Genomic DNA, 21,131 nt, shown 5'->3' with positions numbered 1-21,131 from the left:
GGGAATGTCCCTCTATCCTCCTAACACCAGATACCAAAGTACACACTGATCATGACAAATACTGAAAGAAATTCAGAACAAATTGCACCTTACATTAGAGCTGCCGTAATGGAAGTTACAGTGTAATCTAATGGCACCTGTAATGTAATGTCACCTTACATTTAAAGCAGCTTAGAGCAGCAGCTCTAAACTCTACAACCTAAAATAAGTTCTGCCTTTGCCTAGCAGCTTGCTACATGAGAATGGGAAGGAAGAGATATCAACTGACCAGTCTAAGCACTTTCTTCATCGGTACTTTGTATGGATGTGTATAGTACTGTCAATGTTAACAATATCTGATTGTCTTACAGTTCTCCATTTGGCAGTCATTGGTATTCTCTAGTGTATAACTAAAGACAGAGTGCTTGTTAGAATAATGCTCTTTCACTACAGTTTCTTAATATATCTAGGGCAGAATATTAATGTACAGCTTTGTTTGAACCGTAGCAGCAGTGGCAGCAATACCTACAAATTCTAACAAGCAGGAAAACGTTTTTTCACTCTTCTGGGAACATTATCAAGAACTTACTGGACAGAACTGCATAGTGGAGAACACTTATTTAAATTAGGCTACAAATCCCATAATAAACAGAATATTCAAGAAATGAGAAAGACTATCTCTATACTGCAGATTGATGGTGTCTATCAAAGTCTATACAAATAAATGAAGAATTTCTCCATCCACACAAAAACCCTAATTCTTGTCTTATAAATGAATCCAGCTAAGAAGATATTTTCTATCATTTTAGTGACTGACCATCCTCTTCCCTCTATGCCCTCTTATTTCCACTGAACGCACCAGCAGCACTCCTGCTAACAAGGTCACACTCTTGATCTGCAGACAAGGATAATATCTTCATTGGAAGTCTCATTTTATTTGTAATCCTTGTATTCACCCACAGTTTTCCTTTAGAGTGATAATTTTGAGGGGGGGTTTAGATTAATGAGGAAAAGGTAGAATATCTAAAATGTAATTATTTTTAGCTATCATTTATTGCTATATTTGTGGGAGACAGGAACACAATGCTCTTGCACATTAAAGCTCTTCTTCATTTTCTCCCATGAACCAACCACTCACTGAGGGACATGTTCATTTGGTTGTTCTGATAAGTTGACAGTGGGGAAAAGACATAATGTTCACTACTTCTCGTTTCCTTTCTGCAGTCCCATGTGACATCGCTCATGCTGTTCCAGAGGGTCTCAAACCTGCAGGGATGATGGGAGATGAATTGGAGGAGGCTGCCATCACTGTTTTGCTAGAGGAAAGGATCTATCCTAATTCTTCTCCAGACAAAAAGAGACAGTCCTGCATGTATCCAAATGGTGTAGGGTGAGGCTAAGGATTTGAACCTAGTACAATTATCTCCAGACTATGTAAACACATTACTGTATAGTCTGCAAAATAGACTAAGTGGCAGGATAATGTCAGTTGTTTGATGTCTGTGGACTTTAGCTGTTTACATTTAAGAGAAACACTACCCCCACAAAAGGAATTCATGCTACTTCCCATTTAAAATAGCAAACCCTTTCAAAACATCTAACAGGAGAAAACATGTACTTCAAAATTTTTTTTTTCCTTTTCTTCTTTCAGATGTCCAAGATATAAGTTCACTGGAAGATCTCTATTCATGTAAGGTGCCTCTACCTAATTTTTAATGATTTCCCCTTCTCTGCAAAACTAAGGCCATCACATTTAGTAGAGCGCGCGCACACACACGCACACACACCACAGGGTTGCATAGTACTTTTAGAAGGCTGGTGTGATGGCTAGGGGGAAGGGAAGTAAAGAATTCTGCTTGTTACTGTCTAGTTTTACAGGGTTGAATCTAGATCAAACCCTCAATAAGCAGGATCTACTCCTCAGATTTGCAAAGCTACCCATACTACTTGCTATCCTACATGTACAAGCTTGCACAGATTTTAAGGTCATTCGGAGAGGGCTTTGTCTCTGCCTCATCATCATCACAGATTCGGCTGCACACCACAGAACTCCCCACCACAGGCAGTTATGTTGTCCCACTCTGTAGTCGCCTTTTGCCAGCAGGCAAAGACACAGGCCTTCAGTCTTTATATAGCAGAAGAGTATTTCAATAGGGCATTCTATACTCTGATATTATATTTTGTATGTGTTATTAACTGTTTAAAACATGTTTTTTTAAAAAAACTTTTATTGTAGGATTTGTAGAGATGGTAATATACAATAAAGTCATTGTAGATGATTTGCAAAGATGCAAATCAATTTCAGTGAATAATGAATTATAGATAACAATAAAAATAGCAATGGGTATAATAATACAAGAAAAGGTAAGATATGACATAGGTTCCTTGTCAAGCATATTATCAAGGATTCAAAGGTTTGGAAGAGAATATATCATTCCACTTCCACAAATATTATATGACTGTCTACCTAGTGTTTTTTAATGTTTGCTTTAACTATATTTTGTTCGAGTTGTGTACAGTAAGATGTCTTAGTCCATACTGGAATAAAATAAAGTAATACCTATTCAAATCCCCACTTACCATGAACCTTCTTTGTGAACTTGGGCTAATCAGTTTGAATAACTTCCCCAGGCTTTTATGCAGACAGACTGATTTCTGCCATCTTAAATTTGCTGGGGGAAAGGTAGGAAACTAAATATTACCCTTAAAATGCATATTAGTCTAAGCATTAAAAAACAAACTATTATTAAAATGTAATTTAAAAGGGCCAATTTGTTATCTGTTGCCAGGAAAAGATTCTTACTTGGCACATGCCAAGTGACTGTTTCACACACATTTACCAAACAGTGATTTTTAAAACTATCATAAAAAGTAAAACAATTCAGTTTTCAATTCTTAACAGTATGTCAAAACAAGTAACTTAAAAATAAAGTATCATCTCATGATCCACAAGTTAAAGAAAATCCTGAATCACTTTCCAAAGCTGTTTGTGTGTGCATGAGAGAGAGAGATTAAGAAGGTTGGAGAAAACATGTCACATGTTTGCAATTTAAGTCTAAATCATGGGCAATGGTAACACTACAAGAGGCACAAAAGTCAGTAGCAACAACTTCAGAGCTTTTCAAAGCTTGTTGTTAACTGTTGTTAAGTTGAATTCAACTTATGATGACCCCAATTAATGAGACCTCCAAGGCATCCTATTGTCAACAAACCTGCTCAGGTCTTGCAGACTCAGGCCCATGGTCTCTTGACTGAGTCTATCCATCTGCAATGTGGTTTTCCTTTTTTCCTACTGCATTCTACCTTACCAAGCATTATTGTCTTTTCTACGGAGGCATGTCTTCTCATATGTCCAATGTATGACAGTCTCCGTTTAATGATATTGCTTTACAGGGAGAGTTCAGGCTTGATTTGCTCATAGATCCCTTTATTTATCTTTTAGCAGTCCACAGTATCCATAGAACTCTTCCCCAGCATGCAATTTCAAATGAGTTGATTTCCCCCCCCCCTACCAGCTTCCTTCACTGTCCAGCTTTCACAACCATATATAGAAAATGGAAATATGATGGCATGGACAATCCTAATTTTAGTATGGAATCATTTATCTTTACAGTTCAGGTTCCTGTCTAGACCCTTCAGAGTGGCCCTTCCAAATCCTAGTCTTCTGATTTCTTCAGTGCAGTCTGCATCCTGAATATGGTTGAGACAAGGTAGGGAAAATCTTTAACTATTTCACTGTCTTCATTTAAAGTTATGTAAATCCTCTGTGGTCATTATTTTTGTTCTCTTAATGTTCAACTGTAAACCTCCCTTTTGCACTTGCTTCCTGGAAACTGAGAACTGCTTCTTTACAAATTGTTCATTTTAAAATAAGTTTTATTACAGTATGGGCACCTACTTTGGTATAGAAATCAGGAAGTTTCCCATTTCGCTTTTCTTGGATGTTCCTATTTATAAGTGAATACAGTATCTTTTATTTCATTCTGTATAGGCATTATCCAGATTATCATTGCTCTTTTGTCACAAATTTGGCAAAATGACCAATAGGTTTACAGAAAATGAAAGAAAGAAGCTGTGTCAGTAAGTCAATAAGATGTCAGCAAGTCCATTTTGACTGAAATTACCCATGGTAGAATATTCAGCAAGACTGTGATGGCTCCATAAATGAGTCTGCTGCTCAGTATGTGCAGGATACACACTGCATAGCTACAAGCAGCTAATATGAGAAGGCTTCACAACTGCTTCTACCTATGAGGCAAACAGTGCCTCAATGGATACAGGTGCACTTGGAATTAGTGATGTCAGAGGGACATCACAGCTGGTTATCCATCCCAGCCTTCCTGAACATCTCATAAGGAAGAAATCAAACTCGCCTCCCCATAACCAATTAATCTATGTAGGTAGTCCTGGTGCCTGCCTCTTCCTTATTTCCCTCAAGCTACGTAAGAAAGAAAAATCTATACTGTAACATCAACTATGCAGTATTGGCCTTCTTTCTAATTGGAACTTAAAGAAAAAAGTAAGACTATAGGTTTTTTGTGGGTTTTTCAGGCTATGTGGACATATTCTAGACGGGTTTATTCCTGACATTTTGCCAGCATCTGTGGCTAGCATCTTTAGATGCTGGCGAAACCTCAGGAATAAACTCGTCTAGTCCAAAAAACTCACAAAAAGTTATGGATGCCGGCCATGAAAGCCTTCGATGCCACAATAGTAAGCCTGATGTTGTGTTTGATAAAACTGGGGCACAGAAAAGAAAGCAAAAAATTCAAAGACACCTAATGCTGATTATAATGAAGTACACATAATACTAAGAATGAGACAAAACTCCCAAAAAGCTGGACCCAAACTGTATGCAATAAATAAATAAATGTCATATACTGACATTAGACTATTTGCAAGCAATAAAGACATATCCTAAATATGCAAGGCAGGAGGGTGAGGGTAGAATCTAGATATACTGGTCACAAAAACACATTAGTATTAGAATAAGCCATCATGTTACATAAACAGCAACTACTTATACTTTATATAGACCCTTGTTGCTCTATAATTGCCACCAGATTGTTTGTCTTGATAGTGCTTGTAATGCTCCATTGAAAGCATCAGATTAAATCATATTCATTAGATTATGGACTGTTCAGCAGCAGTCTGAGAACAGTCCCTATGTGCAAGTGTGCTTGCGATTTCCAGTGGAAGGGTGCAGAATGTTTTTAATCCTTCTAGGATTGGCTGCAAACCAACAAAGGCCATCTATTTTACAGAAATGGTCTCTAGAGATTACTAGTTATACAGCCTAACAGCCAACATTATACAGGATTCTTTTACCCTCTGTAGCAAAGTACACAAACCCCATAGATAGATTTTATTACGATCAACTGATCAAACATCAACAAACAACAATCAATATACAATAGTTAATCATTAAAATTTCACTTGTAAAATTATATTAAAATATAATACAAACACCATAGTGTGCAGGGGCTAAAATACACATGTATTTTGCCAGATGTACTCACAGGGATGGAGCCAACATAGCACAGTGGTTTGAGCATCAGACTACAACTTGAGGCCAGGGTTTGAATCCCTGCTCTGCCATAGAAATCCACTGGGAGACCTTGGGCAAGTCACACACTCTGAGACTCAGAAAATGTTGTTCACCCTAGTGTCACCAAAAGTTGGGGAAAGGATGTGAAGACACAAAACACACATTCACAGTGGAAATCTGCCAATGATTATCTATGCACACAAAGAAGGATCGTGTTTTATTATCATATATTATGACAGTTTTTGTATGAAGTTGCAATTTCTGTAAAGGAGAATAGTTTTCTGGCCTTGGGAAAGACTCACATAACTCCCCTTTTTATTGCATGTGATACTTCTAAAATCTGGGCTTGGAGTAAGATCCCCATGGTGCACAGATCTAGGAACAGGTGTTGAGCTTCTCTGCTAGCAAGCCCTGCTTTTGAGATTTATTGGGTGTGTAGTAGAGAGCCCAGCAGGTGTAGGAAGCTTAACTAAGATGATGCAAGTTTCACAGTACAGTTTCAAGAACTGAAATAGAGGAGACAAAGCAGATGCACAAAATAACCAAAACTATTTCACATATTTGTCAAACACGAGGAAATATGCAAGATGTTGTTCCGAAAGTAACACCAGTAAACCATAGGTTTTAATACTGACACAACCATTGACTAAGCATACCATACAGTCATCAAAGGGCTCCTTTCAAAATAGTATCTTGAAAATCAAATAAAAAGTAATAATAATAATAATATGCTTTATTTTTATACCGCTTTCCCGAAGTGATCAAAGCGGTTCACAAAATCAATAAAAATTAATACATCATAAAAACAACCTCACCAAAATCAATAAAAATCTAACAACATGTAATAGTAAATAAAAATTATGTAAGCAATGATACAGATACTTCTGTTCTCAGCAAAGACTCGGTATTCATCTTGCAGAGATAAAACACAAATACATTAATGCATAATAGGAAAATGAATATATTTTGATCTATCAATGGCCACTTTTTGGACTTGGCTGATTTCTAGGCACTCAAAAAGCTAAATATTTTTACAATGTTGTTATTTGAAGAAAAATGTACTTAACAAAACAGCTCTCCTACTGCAGAAGTTATTATGCTCTACTGTACTTCCTGTGCTAAATGACTAACAAATGTGTAGTATTGCTAAAACGAATTGATTCAAAGTAACTATTATTCTAGTTTTGGACAGACAATCATCAACACAGATTAGAATCAGTATTGTATCCATATACTCAAATGAAGGAGTAGTTTTGCATTTACTTTTTGTACAGTTGAACCATTTGTTTTGGGAGTATAAAGTAGTTCAATATCATATAACTCAGTCCTACGCCTTTTTGACTCAGAGGTATGACTGCAAAGCTTAGGAACATTTAGTTCTAATCACATGATAACAGTAAATTCTATCCAGTAGAAAGAAATGTGTAAAAAACTGAAAGGCTTTTTTAGAAACTTGAGTTATACAGAAAGAAAGAAAAATCATAAGATCAGTGTAAAAAACACCAGTTGTTTCAGACTGGGGACTGAACATGGATCCCACTTTTAATTTCTGTGTACTATGTCTGTTTTCTGTCTCAACCAATTTCTCCACATCTATCCCTATCCCATAAATGAATGAATAAAGGTTATGCCACTGGTGCAATATTTCAGACTAGCTCCACTACATAGTCTGGGATCTAACCTACTTGTTAAATATCACTGGAAAAACAATTTCCATAGGAAAAAAAATGTTATGTAAAACACAACATTCATTATGTTATTCAACATGGAAGACCAACTAAGGCGGGTTATACACCGCCATTAAAGTACGCACGGAGCGCGTACTAGGGTTAGGGAGGTGCGGTGCTTCCGCACCTCCCTAATACGCGCTCTGCGCGTAAAAAATGACAGTGGCCGTTCCAGACGGCTGCTGCCATTTTTACGTAGCGGACGCTGTGCTTCCGCACGTGTCGCGGTGGCTATGACGCCACGAGTGCGCCAGCGGCACTTCGTGGCGTCATAGCCGCGCCGCGAGAAGGAGCTCCATTTTGGAGCTCCTTTTTTGCTCCGCGAGGGAGTCGTGCAGTTTGGCTGCTGCGACTCCTTCACAGAGCAAACAGCAGTGCCGGGAGACCACCGCAAAGCGGCGGTATGTAACCCACCTAAGATGCTACTTCAGACATGTGTATATCATATGCTTCAGGTAATCCGCACTACAGACTCTACAAGTAAGCACATTTCCAAAATGGAGTGGACAGATCAACCATAGCTTTAGCTTTTTAGACATACTAATAGACTGCCTCACACGTATTGGTCTGGATCACATAATCCTTCTTCAATACAAAGGGCAATGAATTTCAAAAGGTGCCTAGAACATAAAGCTAATGAATCAGGAAATCAGAACAAGCTTTGGCACCCAAGTCTCCAGCTGTGCAATGAGTATATATAAATAGGAGATGAGAGACAGACAGACATGATCTTCAATGACTTGAGTCGGGTGGCTCCAGCAGAAATTAGGAAGAACTTTACATCATCACCCTTATATTAAACTTGTACAGTAATAATGGCATCTATATGCAATGTTTACTTATAGCTTTTAACTGTTTTAAACAGAATGTTTCAGACCTGGAAACATTCCAACAGCCCTGTAAGTAGGCCAAAATTTGCAAACCATGTTGCAAAGGCTGAGAAGACCAAGTGAGTTTGTGGCTCTGAGATTTGAACCAGATACTCACTAGCCCACACTCTGAATTATTACAATGGGTCTCTGTAATTAGCAACACAAGCAACAGTTTTGAAGTAGAGCAATGAAGGATAAGAAAAGCTCTCACATGGAAAACAAGCCATTCATTCTAGCAAGAGTTCTAACAACAACAAAGGGGTATACTTTTAAATGTTTATATGCCTCCAACAGAGAATGCAAATACTATTTTTTTCTGAGTTATAAGTTGAAGAGAATGTAGAAATTTGTTAAAGTCACTAAAAAGCATAGTAACAATGGGGATAACAAAAGATAACTGTGTCAGTCATACAAATTTTAATTGGCAAGGCAGTATTAGCAAGTCATGTTCTTTTGAGTGAGAAGTAACAGACTTACTGACAGAAATAAAATATTTGAAGAATAATTTGTTAATTGTAATATGCTAAGATGGTCAAGGAAGTAAATGCTGTTAACTTATCGTGTCAATTCTGCACAATGTTTCAGTCAACAACTCTTTCAATAAACTAAATTTGAAATTACTCTGCTTTATACTATACTGTACAACATTCTGAAGTCTAGACACTGCTCATTAAAATATGCACAAAGCTGATTTTCTAAAGGGATCCATAAACAGAACCCTCAGCAACTTTCATATCTGCACAAATCTTTCTTTTAGGCTGCAATCCTACTACTGGCTTATCCTGGAAGTAAATCTTGCTGAACTCAGGAAGAATTTACTTCTGAGTAGACATAAACACATCATCTTTATTTCTTCACATTAATAATTACCAAATGCTTCTTTGATATATTGGTAACAGGCACCACACAACCAAATACACTTCTGGAAAAACTGCATCATCACGAGCCCAAGCAGTTTTCTCTTTGAGGAACATGTTACACTACAACACACAAGAGTCAAATGCTGGGAGTGGAAAGCTGAAAGAATCAACTGTCCCAGCCTGTTCCTCAACAAGAACAGACAGCAAGCACTGCAAAAACATAAAGGTTAAAAGAAAATGTTTATGTTAGCTCAAGGTAAGGAAAATACATTTCACAGACAAACAGTAATCTTAAGCAAGAGAATTATGCTCTATCAAGTAGAATTAAGCAAAAACAACAAAGAATTCCATAGTACATTATAGTCATAAACCTATTGTGAAAGAACACTTAAATTAAGAGAAAGGTTTTTTGTGTGCGTTTTTTTAATTGCAGTCTAGAGCTTACTGTACTGGTATGATGCTCCTTAAGCCCAGGATAACATCCCAGCACTAATAAAGCCAGCTCAAGCAGTGACTAATGACCACTAATCCCCATATCTGTTTAATGATCTCTCCTTTCTCCGTTTATCAGACTTGTCACCTCACTTGCCATAGGAGGAAAAAACCTCTTAGAAGATCAAATCAAAAATGATGGCAAAGAAAGCTTTTGGCTATAAATTCAAGCAAGGACTTGTGAGTTAGTATACATAAAAGACCATAGAGAAAAGAGATTCATCTTGGTAAATGTGAGCTTCATTCAACTTTAAGGAGCATTCAAAAGAAAAGGAATGAAAAGTCCCTGAGCTGGTGACTGAAGGAGGAAAAAAGTTTCGGGTTTAACCCATTCACCTGTCCTGTTCCCACTGCAAAGTAACCCCTGTCTGCTGCTTTCTTTCCCACTCAGCACATGGGATGGAGCTCATTTTCCTCTCTAGGCTGTTCTCTTGTCACCTCTGGTCAAGGGAACAGGTTTCATGGGACTCTAACAATCTTTTTTTTTTTATTGCAGTTAAATTGAACGATTTAACACATGTGCCATGCTGCCAGACCAAGCCAGCAAACATGATTATTTTGCAGGAAACAGAGAGCATATAAACTGTTTACAGAGATATCCACTGTTCACTACAGTGAACAGTCTCCAGCAAGACCACTTTAGATTCTTTCAGAGTTATTACAGTCTAAATCTAAAATCCACTTTGCAAATAGTGGGTTTGAGTACAGGCTTCAACTTGTGAAAGTTAAGACAAGGAGGAACCCATCTGGATAGATGAAGGCGGGATTATTAAAAATAAAAGAAATAAACCAGGCACATGCCTGTCTTAGGACTGTAAATCTATGCACACTGAGTGCTGTAGGGTAAACATGCATAATAAATATGCCCTGCATGTATGTTGAGCTACAAAAATCAAAGTGGTAGAATTCAGAGGTATAGCCCTGTTAGTCTGTAGAGTCAGTATGCAGAGAGAGCTTCCAGCATCTTCGAGACTAACTGAAAGAAAGAAGTTGGCAGCATGAGCTTTCACAGATTTAAGCTGACTTAAATGCATCGAGAAAGCAGACTTAAGTCTAGCAAAGCTCATGCTTTCAGTTAGTCTCAAAGGTGCTACATGCTCTCTCTCAACACACAAAACAAGAACAACAACAACAAAGTAACTCTGGGGATACTAACTGCCTCAACGTCCCAGGCATTCCAATGAAAGTTTGCCCCAAGCAAATCCCTTTAGGAGCCAATGGTTCACTTACCTGGAAAAGAACATCAAGGGCTTCAATTGGACTGTACTGAACAGTGGGACAATATGCTCTCCACAAAATTCAGGGGGGGGGGGGGGAACAACTCCAGATCTGTTCCCCACTAGCAAACCAAGTCATATAGTGAAGAAACGACTGGCTAACTGTCACCTCCCCCTCCCCACACCTTAAAACTCTCCCTAAGCAGAAGACAGCTATTTAGTTCCTACAGTTGAAAGAAAGTAGCTTCCTGCAGGTTCTCTATGATCTATTTTAATTATAGTTCTTGGATGCATCAAACAAGTCCTAATAGACCCTTTGATGCCATCTAGGCTGGCTGCTACAAGCAAGGAGGACAAGTGGAGGTGGGGGAGAACTGCTTATAGAAGATCAATCCCACTCTGTTCCCATACAGGGCAACCAATAAAACATGCACATTTTCTGACCATTCTGTGGGGCAAGAGCCCTGGATGCATCCAACTGGGGCCCAGAATGCCTCCTCGTCCCTCTGACTGAAGAGGACTCTCCAATGCTGAGAGCATCTGTGGCCTTGGTGCTATGGTCCCCAAACCCCCCCTTCCCCCCCCCCCCCCGCCTCAGACTTAAGTCGACTTTCTCTCATGCATTTAAGTAGGCTTAAATCTGCTACATGGCTGGGGAGGGAGAGGTAACTTCCATCAAAACACACTGAAAAGCATTTGGAGAGGCATAAGCCATGGAGGCGTGTATGGAAGAGAGTGCCAGGAAGCAAGAGAATTGCCAAGCATCCCTCCCTGCTGGACAGACTTGAAGATGTGTGCCTTCAAGTTGCCTCTCCGCTTATGGGTTTCACAGGGTTGGCTTGGGCCAGTACCTTCTTCTGAACCACAGCCTAAAGCGCCTGGGATTTGTGGGCGGTCTCCCCTCCAAGTTCTAACTAGAGCAGGCCCTGCTTAGCATCCGGTGCCTTGAGGGGGACCCAGGCCCAGCCTGAGGGAGAGCCCCTCGCAGGGAAGGGAAGGGAAGGGGCCCGAGTTCTGGGAGGCTCTTCCATTGTCTGTCTGCCGCGGAGGGTGCAAAGGCAGCCAGGCTTCATTCATTCCGCGTGGAAGTCATCCAGGGACCGGGAGGAAGAGGGCTTGGGCTCGGGGCTTTTTGCAGGGACCCTTTTCAACTGGGAGGGCGGCGGGGGGGGGGTCCAAGAGGCCACTGAGGGACAGAGGAATCATGTTGGGAAGAGTGGTTAAAGTGAGAGAGAGAGAGAGAAAGGATTACCTGCGGAGAGGCAAATGCAGAGCAAGCCAAGGAGAGAGGAGGCGAGAGCCAGCTCTGGGCTGCTCATGGTCTCCAGGTGGAGCCTGTCGGGAGGCTCATGCCCAAAGGCAGGCAGGCAGGCAGGGAGAGAGGGAGGGAAGGGGAGGCAGGGCAGGGCAGGGACCCCCCAAATGCCTCCAAGGCTCCTGTGTTTGTAAATCCACAGCAGAAGAGACGAAGAAGAAGAAGAAGCGAAGGCGATGGCGGTAGCAGCGGTGTCCTAAATCCCAAGTTGAGCCCAGGCGAAGAGAACCATCCAGGATCAGCAGCAGCAGCAGCAGCCCAGGGGCGCCTCAGCCCGAAGGGGGGCTCCTTGGCTGGACCATCCTCCTCCTCCTCCGAGAGCCAGGCCGGGAGAGGAGGAGAGCAGGAGGAGGGAAGGGAAGGAGGAGGAGGACTGGCTTTGGTTTCAGCCAGAGAGGGAGGGAGGGAGGGAAGGAGGGAGGGAGGTCGCCTGCCTGAGTTGCCTCAAGTGCCTCCTCCTCCTCCTCCTCCTCGCCCAAACTCCTGGGAAGCAGAGGAGGAGGAGGCGGGGGGCTGGAGGGGCTGCTGGCCCAGGAGAGCCAAGGAGGGCGGAGGCAGAGGGGCAGCCAGCCCGGGTCCCATCACTTGAGGCGCCGGCTCCAGGGCTTCCAGTGCCCCTTCCCCCAGCAGCACAAAAGCCAAGTGTGTGAGGGAATGAGGGGGAGGGAAAGGCCAGCCCCACAGCAGCCCTCCCTCAGAGGGAAGCAAGCCCCCGAAGTTTCTGGCGAGAAAGGCGCGCTCTGCTGCCCTGGAGCCGCCTCAGGACCCCTTCAAGCCCTGGTTCCCCAGACTCTGCTCCTTCAGGGAGGTTGGACTTCAGCTCCCAAGAAGGGGCACTGCCTCAAAGAAAGAAAGCCCTCTTCCCCCCGTCTTCATTTGTTTTTATTTTATGTTGAGGCACAGAGCGACTGGAGCTGTGGGTCCGAAGGAGGCCCCCTTTGGGCCCTGGGCAACAAAGAGCCCCTGCTGGCTGGGAAGCTCGGGGGGGGGGGGGGGAGGGCCGGGGGCATCTTCACTTCCACACACACATATACCCCCCCCCCCCCCAAATCCAAATGGAGCTTCCCACCGGAGGACTTCAAACGATCCGCCCGGGGAACCCACTCATTGTAACCCTTTGGCTTCTGCTGCTAAAAGTAAGAGCCAGGCTCAGCTAGGAAGACAAAGAGGGAGGGAGGCCTTACTACTGGAGGGGGATTGGGGGAGCTGAGGTGGAAGGTTGTAGAGCCATCCAAATGATGATGATGATGATGATGATTGTTGCAGCACTTTCTCATTAATGCAATAGCACAACTTATTTGCTCTTTCAAGAACCGTAATTGCATTCCCAACTGAGCCGTGGCAGGATGAAGTGCCTGGTTCCAACCAAACTGCAGCTGGGATCTCAAAGTGGTGACCCCAAAGTGTAACTTCTCCAAGCTCTCCTCCTCCTCCCTCTTTGCAGATGGGGAAATGAAAGAAAAAGGGATTGAGTAAACCTGTTATTCTGTTGCCTCTCAAAAACACAGCCAAGAAAAGATGGTCTTAAGCACAAGGAATCCTTTGGATTTGTCTCCCTAATGCTTGATGGAAAGAGGCAGGAACAAGTTGAGTCTTGTGAACAACAGATATTGTGTGTGTGTGTGTGTGTGTGTGTGTGTGTGTGTGTATGTGCGCCAGTGCAGCAGCTATTTATTTTGGCAGCTTTCCAGACCACTGAATCATAGAAGCGTAGAGTTTGACGAGACCCCAAGGGCCATCCAGTCCAACCCCCCCTGCCATGCAGGAACTCACAATCAAAGCACCCCTGCTAAGGATAAGAGAAAGCAGGGTCAGCAATCCTATTAGACAGGGTGACAGAGTGCAAGGGGAGGGCATGTCCTCCCAAGCTAGGATGGCTTCCACCCCTGCTTTGCAGAAATCCCAGGGCCACCCATTCCTATACCATCCCTTCTCCAGAGCCAGGCATTAAGGGCAGAGCATCTGGGGTGGAAACAGCTCTGAAGCTCTGGTGAGAAAACCGACAAAACCCCCTGCAGAGAGCCCTTTTAGGCCCACTTCCAAAGCTGACCAGTTCTCTCTTCATTGGTAATACAGTTCTATCACACTATCTTTGCTCCAAGGCAATAGTGACTGAGTGACCAACCCCCACTTTTAGCCTGGTTCATGGGTGATGCAGTTATCATTTCTTATCATTTCTTTAAACAAGAAAAGAAAATAATAATTGCTTGGTTATTTCCCATTCCAGTTACAACCCCATTTTAGATCCCATCACACTGCTGATGATACTTTATCTCCTATCTGGTTTAAGTGGGTATATTGTAGGTTTGGTGCTGACATGGCCAGACATAAATCTGACAATTCACAACAGAATGGAGATTGGGCACTGCATTGTTGAGGAGGAAAGGATGTTTTATTTTGCCCGTACAGCAGAAGAAAAGTATGTTTTATCCCACAGGCCAAAACCTTGTGAAATGTGAAATAATGATTTTTTTTAAAAAAAAGAATGCAACTGTAATACTAACTACATTGTGCATTGGCAAGATGCATATTTTGAGGCATGGAATCACAAGCCTTGGTAACATCACGATGAATTCCTAACATATAAAGAACTGCAACCTCAAACTGGGCACAACACCAGTGAGAAAAGGTAGGAGTGCTACTGTGTCACCTTTATTATCAATAAAATCATGTTTACTTGTTCCAAGCACTACATAATTAAATGTTAGTTTATAATTATATCACATAAGCATCAAGACCATGCTTATACCCACAGAGATTGCATATAATTGCAGCCTTTTTGGCATTGAGACCACTTTCCAACAGTGGGCAAGACCAAGGACATGAGGTGGGACTGAAGGCAGAGGCCTTCCCCTGGAACTGAGAGTATGTGACTTGCCCATGATCATTCAATGGGTTTCTATGGTCAAGTGAGGATTTGAAAACTGGTTTCCAGAGCCTAGTTTAACACTCAAACCATTACATCACACTGGGTCTGAAATACAGAAGACCAATTTATGTCTCCTGTAGCTGAAGACTCCTGAAAAAGGAGGCACTCTTTTCTCTCTCCATATGCTTAACCCTACCTCAGCACAGTCATTATTAAACAACACATGATAGCCTTAGGGTTGCCCTAAGTTGGAAACAACTTGAAAGCACACACCTCCATCACCAATCTAACAACCATTTCCATCACAGCTTCTGAACAGTATCCTGGTTGCTCAGCCTTGTAACCTAATGGTCTTAATGCCAGACTGGTCTGCCAGAAGATCAATGTTGTCTATGATTTAGGCTCAGATCCTGTGTACAGATTGCCTAGCCACTGTTATTCACAAAACGATGACCTTGAGATAGGATTGTTGTAATTTGCTCTGTGTGGGCCTTGATATTAGTTCAGAATCCCCAGCTAATGCTCAATGCAGCAATTACTAATTCAGATGGATTATTACATACATATTCCACATGTGTCAAGTGATTTTACTCTGGCTGTCAGCCTACTAGCAGTTTAGGTTTACAGTGTTGGTACTAGAATACAAAACCATATACAGCACAAGACCCAGTTATCTCAGCTGATACTCCACTGTATCAGTTTCCTCTAAGCTTCTAAATTCTCCAAGGGACACACTGTTATCTGTACAGCAGCTCAAATATTGACATTTGGTGGTGACCGCTTTATGGAATTTTCTTCTCTCTGATACAAAAGACATCAATCCTGGCATGTTGACTACATCCTTTTACCTTGACCGAGCCTCTGTCATTAAATGTTTTGAACTCTGTCATACATTGTTGTACTATCTGTTTGCTTCATGGGGTTACTGTTAAAAAGCTTTATGATCTCTGTAAATTAGAAGTCATATAGAAACATTTATAATAAATAAACTTTAAAAATAATGACCAATTCAAAACCCATTGACTCCAATGGGACTAAACTGTTTTAGTCCCATTGTCAATGGGAATACAATGTAATCTGGACCCAACCTGCTTGTTTACAGCTAAACAAAGCCTTTACATATCCCAGGAGGATAATACAAAACAACAGACATGCAGCCCAAAGGTGCTACCCACAGTAGAATTGTATCTTAGTATCAATTCAATACATTTAAATCAGCAAGACTGTATAGGTTCTAAGATAAGTGTGTTCCTTAGGGCCCATCCAAGGATAAAGGTATGATGTAAAATAATAAATAAATAAACAAACAAATAAGATTGGTGTGTATATTAAACACACAAAGGAAATTTCTCTGGCTTTTCCTATGCAAATACATGTACTTTAAAGTTAAATATTTTGAACTTTGAAGAAAAAGAATTTACTGGACAAAATAATTTCTTTCACAATATGAAAAGTAAATGTCTGTTTTGAGCCAGCATGGTGTACTCATTTGAGTATTGGACTATGTCTTTGGAGAATAGGGCTTGAATCCTACCTGGCCATGGAAACCCACTGAGTAACACTGGGCAAATCACATTCTCTCGTACTCTGAGAAGGACAAAGACAAAACTCCTCTGAACAAATCATGTCAAGAAAATCCCCCTGACAGGGTTCCTTTAGGTTCTCCATTCGTTTTGCCACGTCCTTCCTCTGAACTATGGCCTGTTACAGACTGCCAAAATAAAGCTGCTACGGGTCTCTTTGGAGGTATGCTGTTTAAATGATGCATGCATCCTAAGAATCCGAAAGCTGCACTAAAGCTGCACTCCAGTGCTTAGTAATGGAGTGTGGCTTTGGCGTGACCTCCGGACTCTTAGGACCCAGGCATCATTTAAAGAGCATACCTCCAAAGAGACCCGAAGCAGCTTTATTTTGGCAGTCTGTAACAGGCCTATATCTTGGAAGCTGATGTTGCTTAGCTTCCAAGATCAGATTTTTTGATAAAATTACCAGATTGGTAGATGAAAGGAATGCTGTAGACATAGCATGTCTGGATTTCAGCAAGGCCTTTGACAAGATTCCCCATGACATTCTTGCAAATAAACTAGTAAAATGTGGGTTAGCACTTTATCACACAGGGAAAATCAGGGGTTTAAAGTGTCATTATCCAGTGAAAACTGCATGATTGCAGTGAAGATTTTCACATGACATTGCGATTAAACAGGATTTATCCTAGCAATAACCAGGTACTAACCAGCAACATTCACATGGAAGTGAAGGCGTGTCATAATGAGGATGGAGCATGCTTGTTTTCTTCTGCCCCAGAGAATAGGACCTAGAACAATGGATGCAAGCTACAGGAAAAGAGAGTCCACCTTAACATTAGGAAGAACTTCCTGACAGTAAGAGCTGTTCAACAATGGAATATGCTCCCTCTAAGAATGGTGGAGTCTCCTGCTTTGGAGGTCTTTGAACAGAGGCTCAACGGCCATCTATCAGGTGAGCTTTGATTGTGAGTTCCTGCATGGCAGAAGGTTGGACTGGATGGCCCTTGTGGTTTCTTCCAACTCTATGGAGATTATCACATGAGTGATGGGACATTGTCCCCTCCCTGTCCTGTCCTGTCTGCCTGATTGTAGGAAGGACTTTCACACATGACCTGAACTTGAACCGGCAAGGAAGCACAAGTAAGAGTGATCACCCAAATCACTTTCACACTGCACCGGCTGAAAAGTGCTTTCAGCAGTCAGCTAAAAGTGCTTTCAGCTGTCATTTGCAGTCTTTTGTATTAACAGAAAAATCCGTTAATACCATGATGTCTGAAAGTGCTTTCAGCCATTGCCATTGTCATGGTATTAACTGCAATGGCTGAAAGCACTTTTCAGCCGGCTGCAGTGTGAAAGTGATTTGCGCAATCGCTTTCACTCAGGTTATGGATGGGATAAAGATGGGTGAGCGATCTTGTGATAATCTCCTATGATTCTATGATTCTATAATCAGATAGGATCTGGTGCCTTAATGTATTAGCCAGCAGCTGAATATCAGGTTACCCAGATGCAAAAGTGAATGCTCTTAGTCATCTGGTATCCTTGGTTCTGGTATCCAGGGAGATATCCCGATTTTAGGAAAGGGGGGTCCAGACTAAGTGCCACCATTATAATGGGGCTTGGGTGCCAGGGACGTAGCCAAGGGGGGGTCCTTGGGGTCTGGACCCCCCCTTCCATTAGAAAAAATGAATGGTGCGTGCTGTGCGCCACCGCACCCAAGCCCCATTATAATGGAGCACTTAGTCTGGACCCCCCCCTTCCTAAAATCTGGCTACATCCCTGTGGGGCGCAGTGTGCAGCAGCGCATCCATTTGTTTTTCTACTGGAAGGGGGGGGTGGACCCTTCGGACCCCCCTTGGCTACGTCCCTGTGGTATCTGTGAGGACTTATTGTACCAGTACAAAACACACAGTAAAAAAAAAGTAGGTGGGATGATGAAGTCTTTCATTTATAATACTTAACCTCAGAAAAAAAGATATTTTCATAATTTTAAAATAAAAGTAGCTGGAATGTTATCTATACAATATTGTTTTTCATTTAGAAGAAAGTGTAACAGATTCAGATCCCACTTTAAACTAGTTTATATTTTAAAATATAATTAGGCGGGACTCCTATACAAACTGTAAGGTTCAGCAGGTCTTTACACTGGGTGAGCATGCATGGTCCTGCACTTTTACTATGACTTGGGTTCACACTTAATTTGGATTCCTGCAGACATTCACTTAGAAGCAAGCACCACTGAAGACAGTGATGTTTACTTTTGAGTAAATGTACAGAGTTCAGTAAAATCAGTTCAGTTAAGGTGCCACCATGTGGCATACTGTTTTGAGCATTAGACCTTGGGCAAGTCACACTCTCTCAGCCTCAAAGGACAGCAATGGCAAACACCCTCTGAAGAAACTTGCCAAGAAAACACTGTGGTAGGGTTGCCATAAGTCAGAAACAACTTGAAGGCATACAACACACACACACACACACTCAAATAGGAACATTACTCTTCATTAACTTGCATGGATTTCAAATGGAGCATAACTCTTAATAACACTATGGACTCATCTCAATGTATTTAGTTTCTTAAATTCCAGTTTGAACAACATCTGGCACATTTTTAATGTTATTTTATTTTTATGCACACTATATCTTACTGTGAAGGTGCCAGATTTACCACCCATGTAGTTGATGACTCAAATCTAAAACCATTAAGAACAGTTCATGCACCCAGCCACACATACCTGGTGTGTGACTAACCCAGAGGCAGTCATTATAACATTACTAGAATTGCTACACACTGCAGACTACACATCATGACCTCCTAATTCTTTCATCACCCTTTTCAGCTAATTACTAGATTCCAGAGCAAAATTTTATAGCTCCAAAAGACCAGTTCTTTAAGGGCTGGTCCAGATGGGGGGTTCCCACGCTTTAGATTTGGCACTGTACTGCACACCTCAATGCAGAGGAATATTTGGTTAATGGCATGTACATGTTCCCATAGTGGTGAAAGCCAATTTTTTTAAAAATGCATCTGCAGAACTCTGATTGTCATAATGCAAAAATAATAATAATAATTTATTTCTGTGACCCATTGCTGAATCACCTTCTAACTGAACATGTATCTTTTAAAAATATATTGAATTTGTATCCAATTCACATTCACATCTTACCTGCTTGTTTCTAAAAGCTTTAAAATATCTAGCCCCCCCCATCCCTTTGTTTATTTGCATCACACTCTCTACTGCTTGAAAATTCCAGTAATTCCAAACCTAAATAATAGCAGATGATTCTTATCATAATATGGAAATGTTTTTTGTGACTCAGAATATCATAACTGGATAAATTTCTTGCCTTTTGAGTACTGTATAACAGATTTGCAACTCATATTAAAACATAAGCAATATGAGGTGTGTAGTTTTCTAACAAAACATGTACTTTCTTGTATTGCTTTTTTTCTAACTTGTTTGCTAATTCATATAAAATGCTGAAAATTAATGTATATGTATACAGTACTAGATTTGGAGACAGCATGGTGTAGTGGTTTGATTTCTGGATTACAATTCTGCAGGTCAAGGGTCTAATCCTCACTCAGCCATGGAAATCCATTTGTTGACCTTGAGCAAGTCACATTCTCTCAGCCTTAGAGGAATGCAAAAGCAAACCTCTGAACAAATCTTGTCATGAAAACCACATGCTAGGCTAGCTTTAGGGTTTAGGTAAGTAAGGACTGACTTGAATGTATGTAACAACAACAGTAAACTAGGTGCACATGTTAAAATACATGTCTCCTAATCTCTCTCTCTCTCTCTCTCTCTCTCTCATGTTTTTCTTCTCATACACAGCAAAAACTAACACAAAAGCAGTTTTCTCAGACTGCTGGTTATAACCCAGTCTGACAATTAATTACTTCTTGCAAAACTGTTCTATTTCCAGCTGACAAGTTTAGACACACACCCTTCCACACTGGATGAAACCACCACCTACTATATGATGGGAGAATATTCCTGTTAGTAACTGCACAAGCTTTATTGAGATTCCAATATAAAATTCATACAAACATGCAGCACCATGACCTCTGAGTCAACAGCAGCTTTAGGGGGGGGATTTCCAAGTGTGTTTTGTTTTTTTAATTGCTTAGATGACTAAAATGGACACTGCTGTCCTTTCAAATACATACAGAAATACATAGAAAAGATTACATTTATATGACACTATATAATATATAATAGTCATCTAACATCTTTTCTTTCCCCTTTTTTCCTTTCCCTCCCTCCCTCCCTCCCTTCCTTCCTTTATTTTGTTTGGAAAAAAAACCTTTTGAGTAATGTTACTTAGGAAAGGATATTCTTTTTTCCCTTGTGGGTTTAAACAATGTGGTTGCAAAGGCATGCCATGGCTGCAACTAGGGTTGCCATAACCCGGCTGCAACCGGGTTTTTTCTCAGTTTTGGCGGCACCTGCCCGGTCCCGGCACGGGTGCCGTCAAAAACCGGGAAAAGCCCGGTTGCAGCGGGGTTGCTACGCAACCCTCGGGGCCTCACTGCCCTCCTCCTCCTCCACCGCGCATGGCCGCGCGGAGGAAGAGGAGGGCAGCGAGGCCTGGGGCGGAGGAGGCTGCAGAGAGGCGGTGCCTCTTGGGCACAGCCGCGCCAAGCTCCCCGCCTCCCTGCAGCCTCCTAACCTCCTTCCTGGTCCCTGCGGGGGCCAGGAACGAGGTGAGGCCCTGGCGATGG

General features: G+C 41.6%; 1 protein-coding gene across 6 annotated transcripts in view; it reads right to left on the bottom strand.

The window, feature by feature from the left end:
- Positions 1-21,131, bottom strand: part of ROBO1 (roundabout guidance receptor 1) — a 688,267-nt gene that overhangs the window by 360,672 nt on the left and 306,464 nt on the right. Inside the window, exon 1 of one of the 6 annotated variants that reach the window (XM_042458019.1) lies at positions 11,948-12,380. The exons of the other annotated variants lie outside the window; for them this stretch is intronic. Within the exon in view, the coding sequence (XP_042313953.1) occupies positions 11,948-12,014 (67 nt within the window). The 5' untranslated portion in view covers positions 12,015-12,380. Of the gene's footprint in view, positions 1-11,947; positions 12,381-21,131 lie in introns of those variants that run through there. 6 annotated transcript variants of the gene reach the window in all.

This window comes from Sceloporus undulatus, chromosome 3 (assembly GCF_019175285.1).
Source record: "Sceloporus undulatus isolate JIND9_A2432 ecotype Alabama chromosome 3, SceUnd_v1.1, whole genome shotgun sequence".
NCBI classification, from domain to species: domain Eukaryota; kingdom Metazoa; phylum Chordata; class Lepidosauria; order Squamata; family Phrynosomatidae; genus Sceloporus; species Sceloporus undulatus.
Note: the sequence above shows the minus strand (reverse complement) of the source record. Positions and strands in the feature narration are given on the sequence as shown.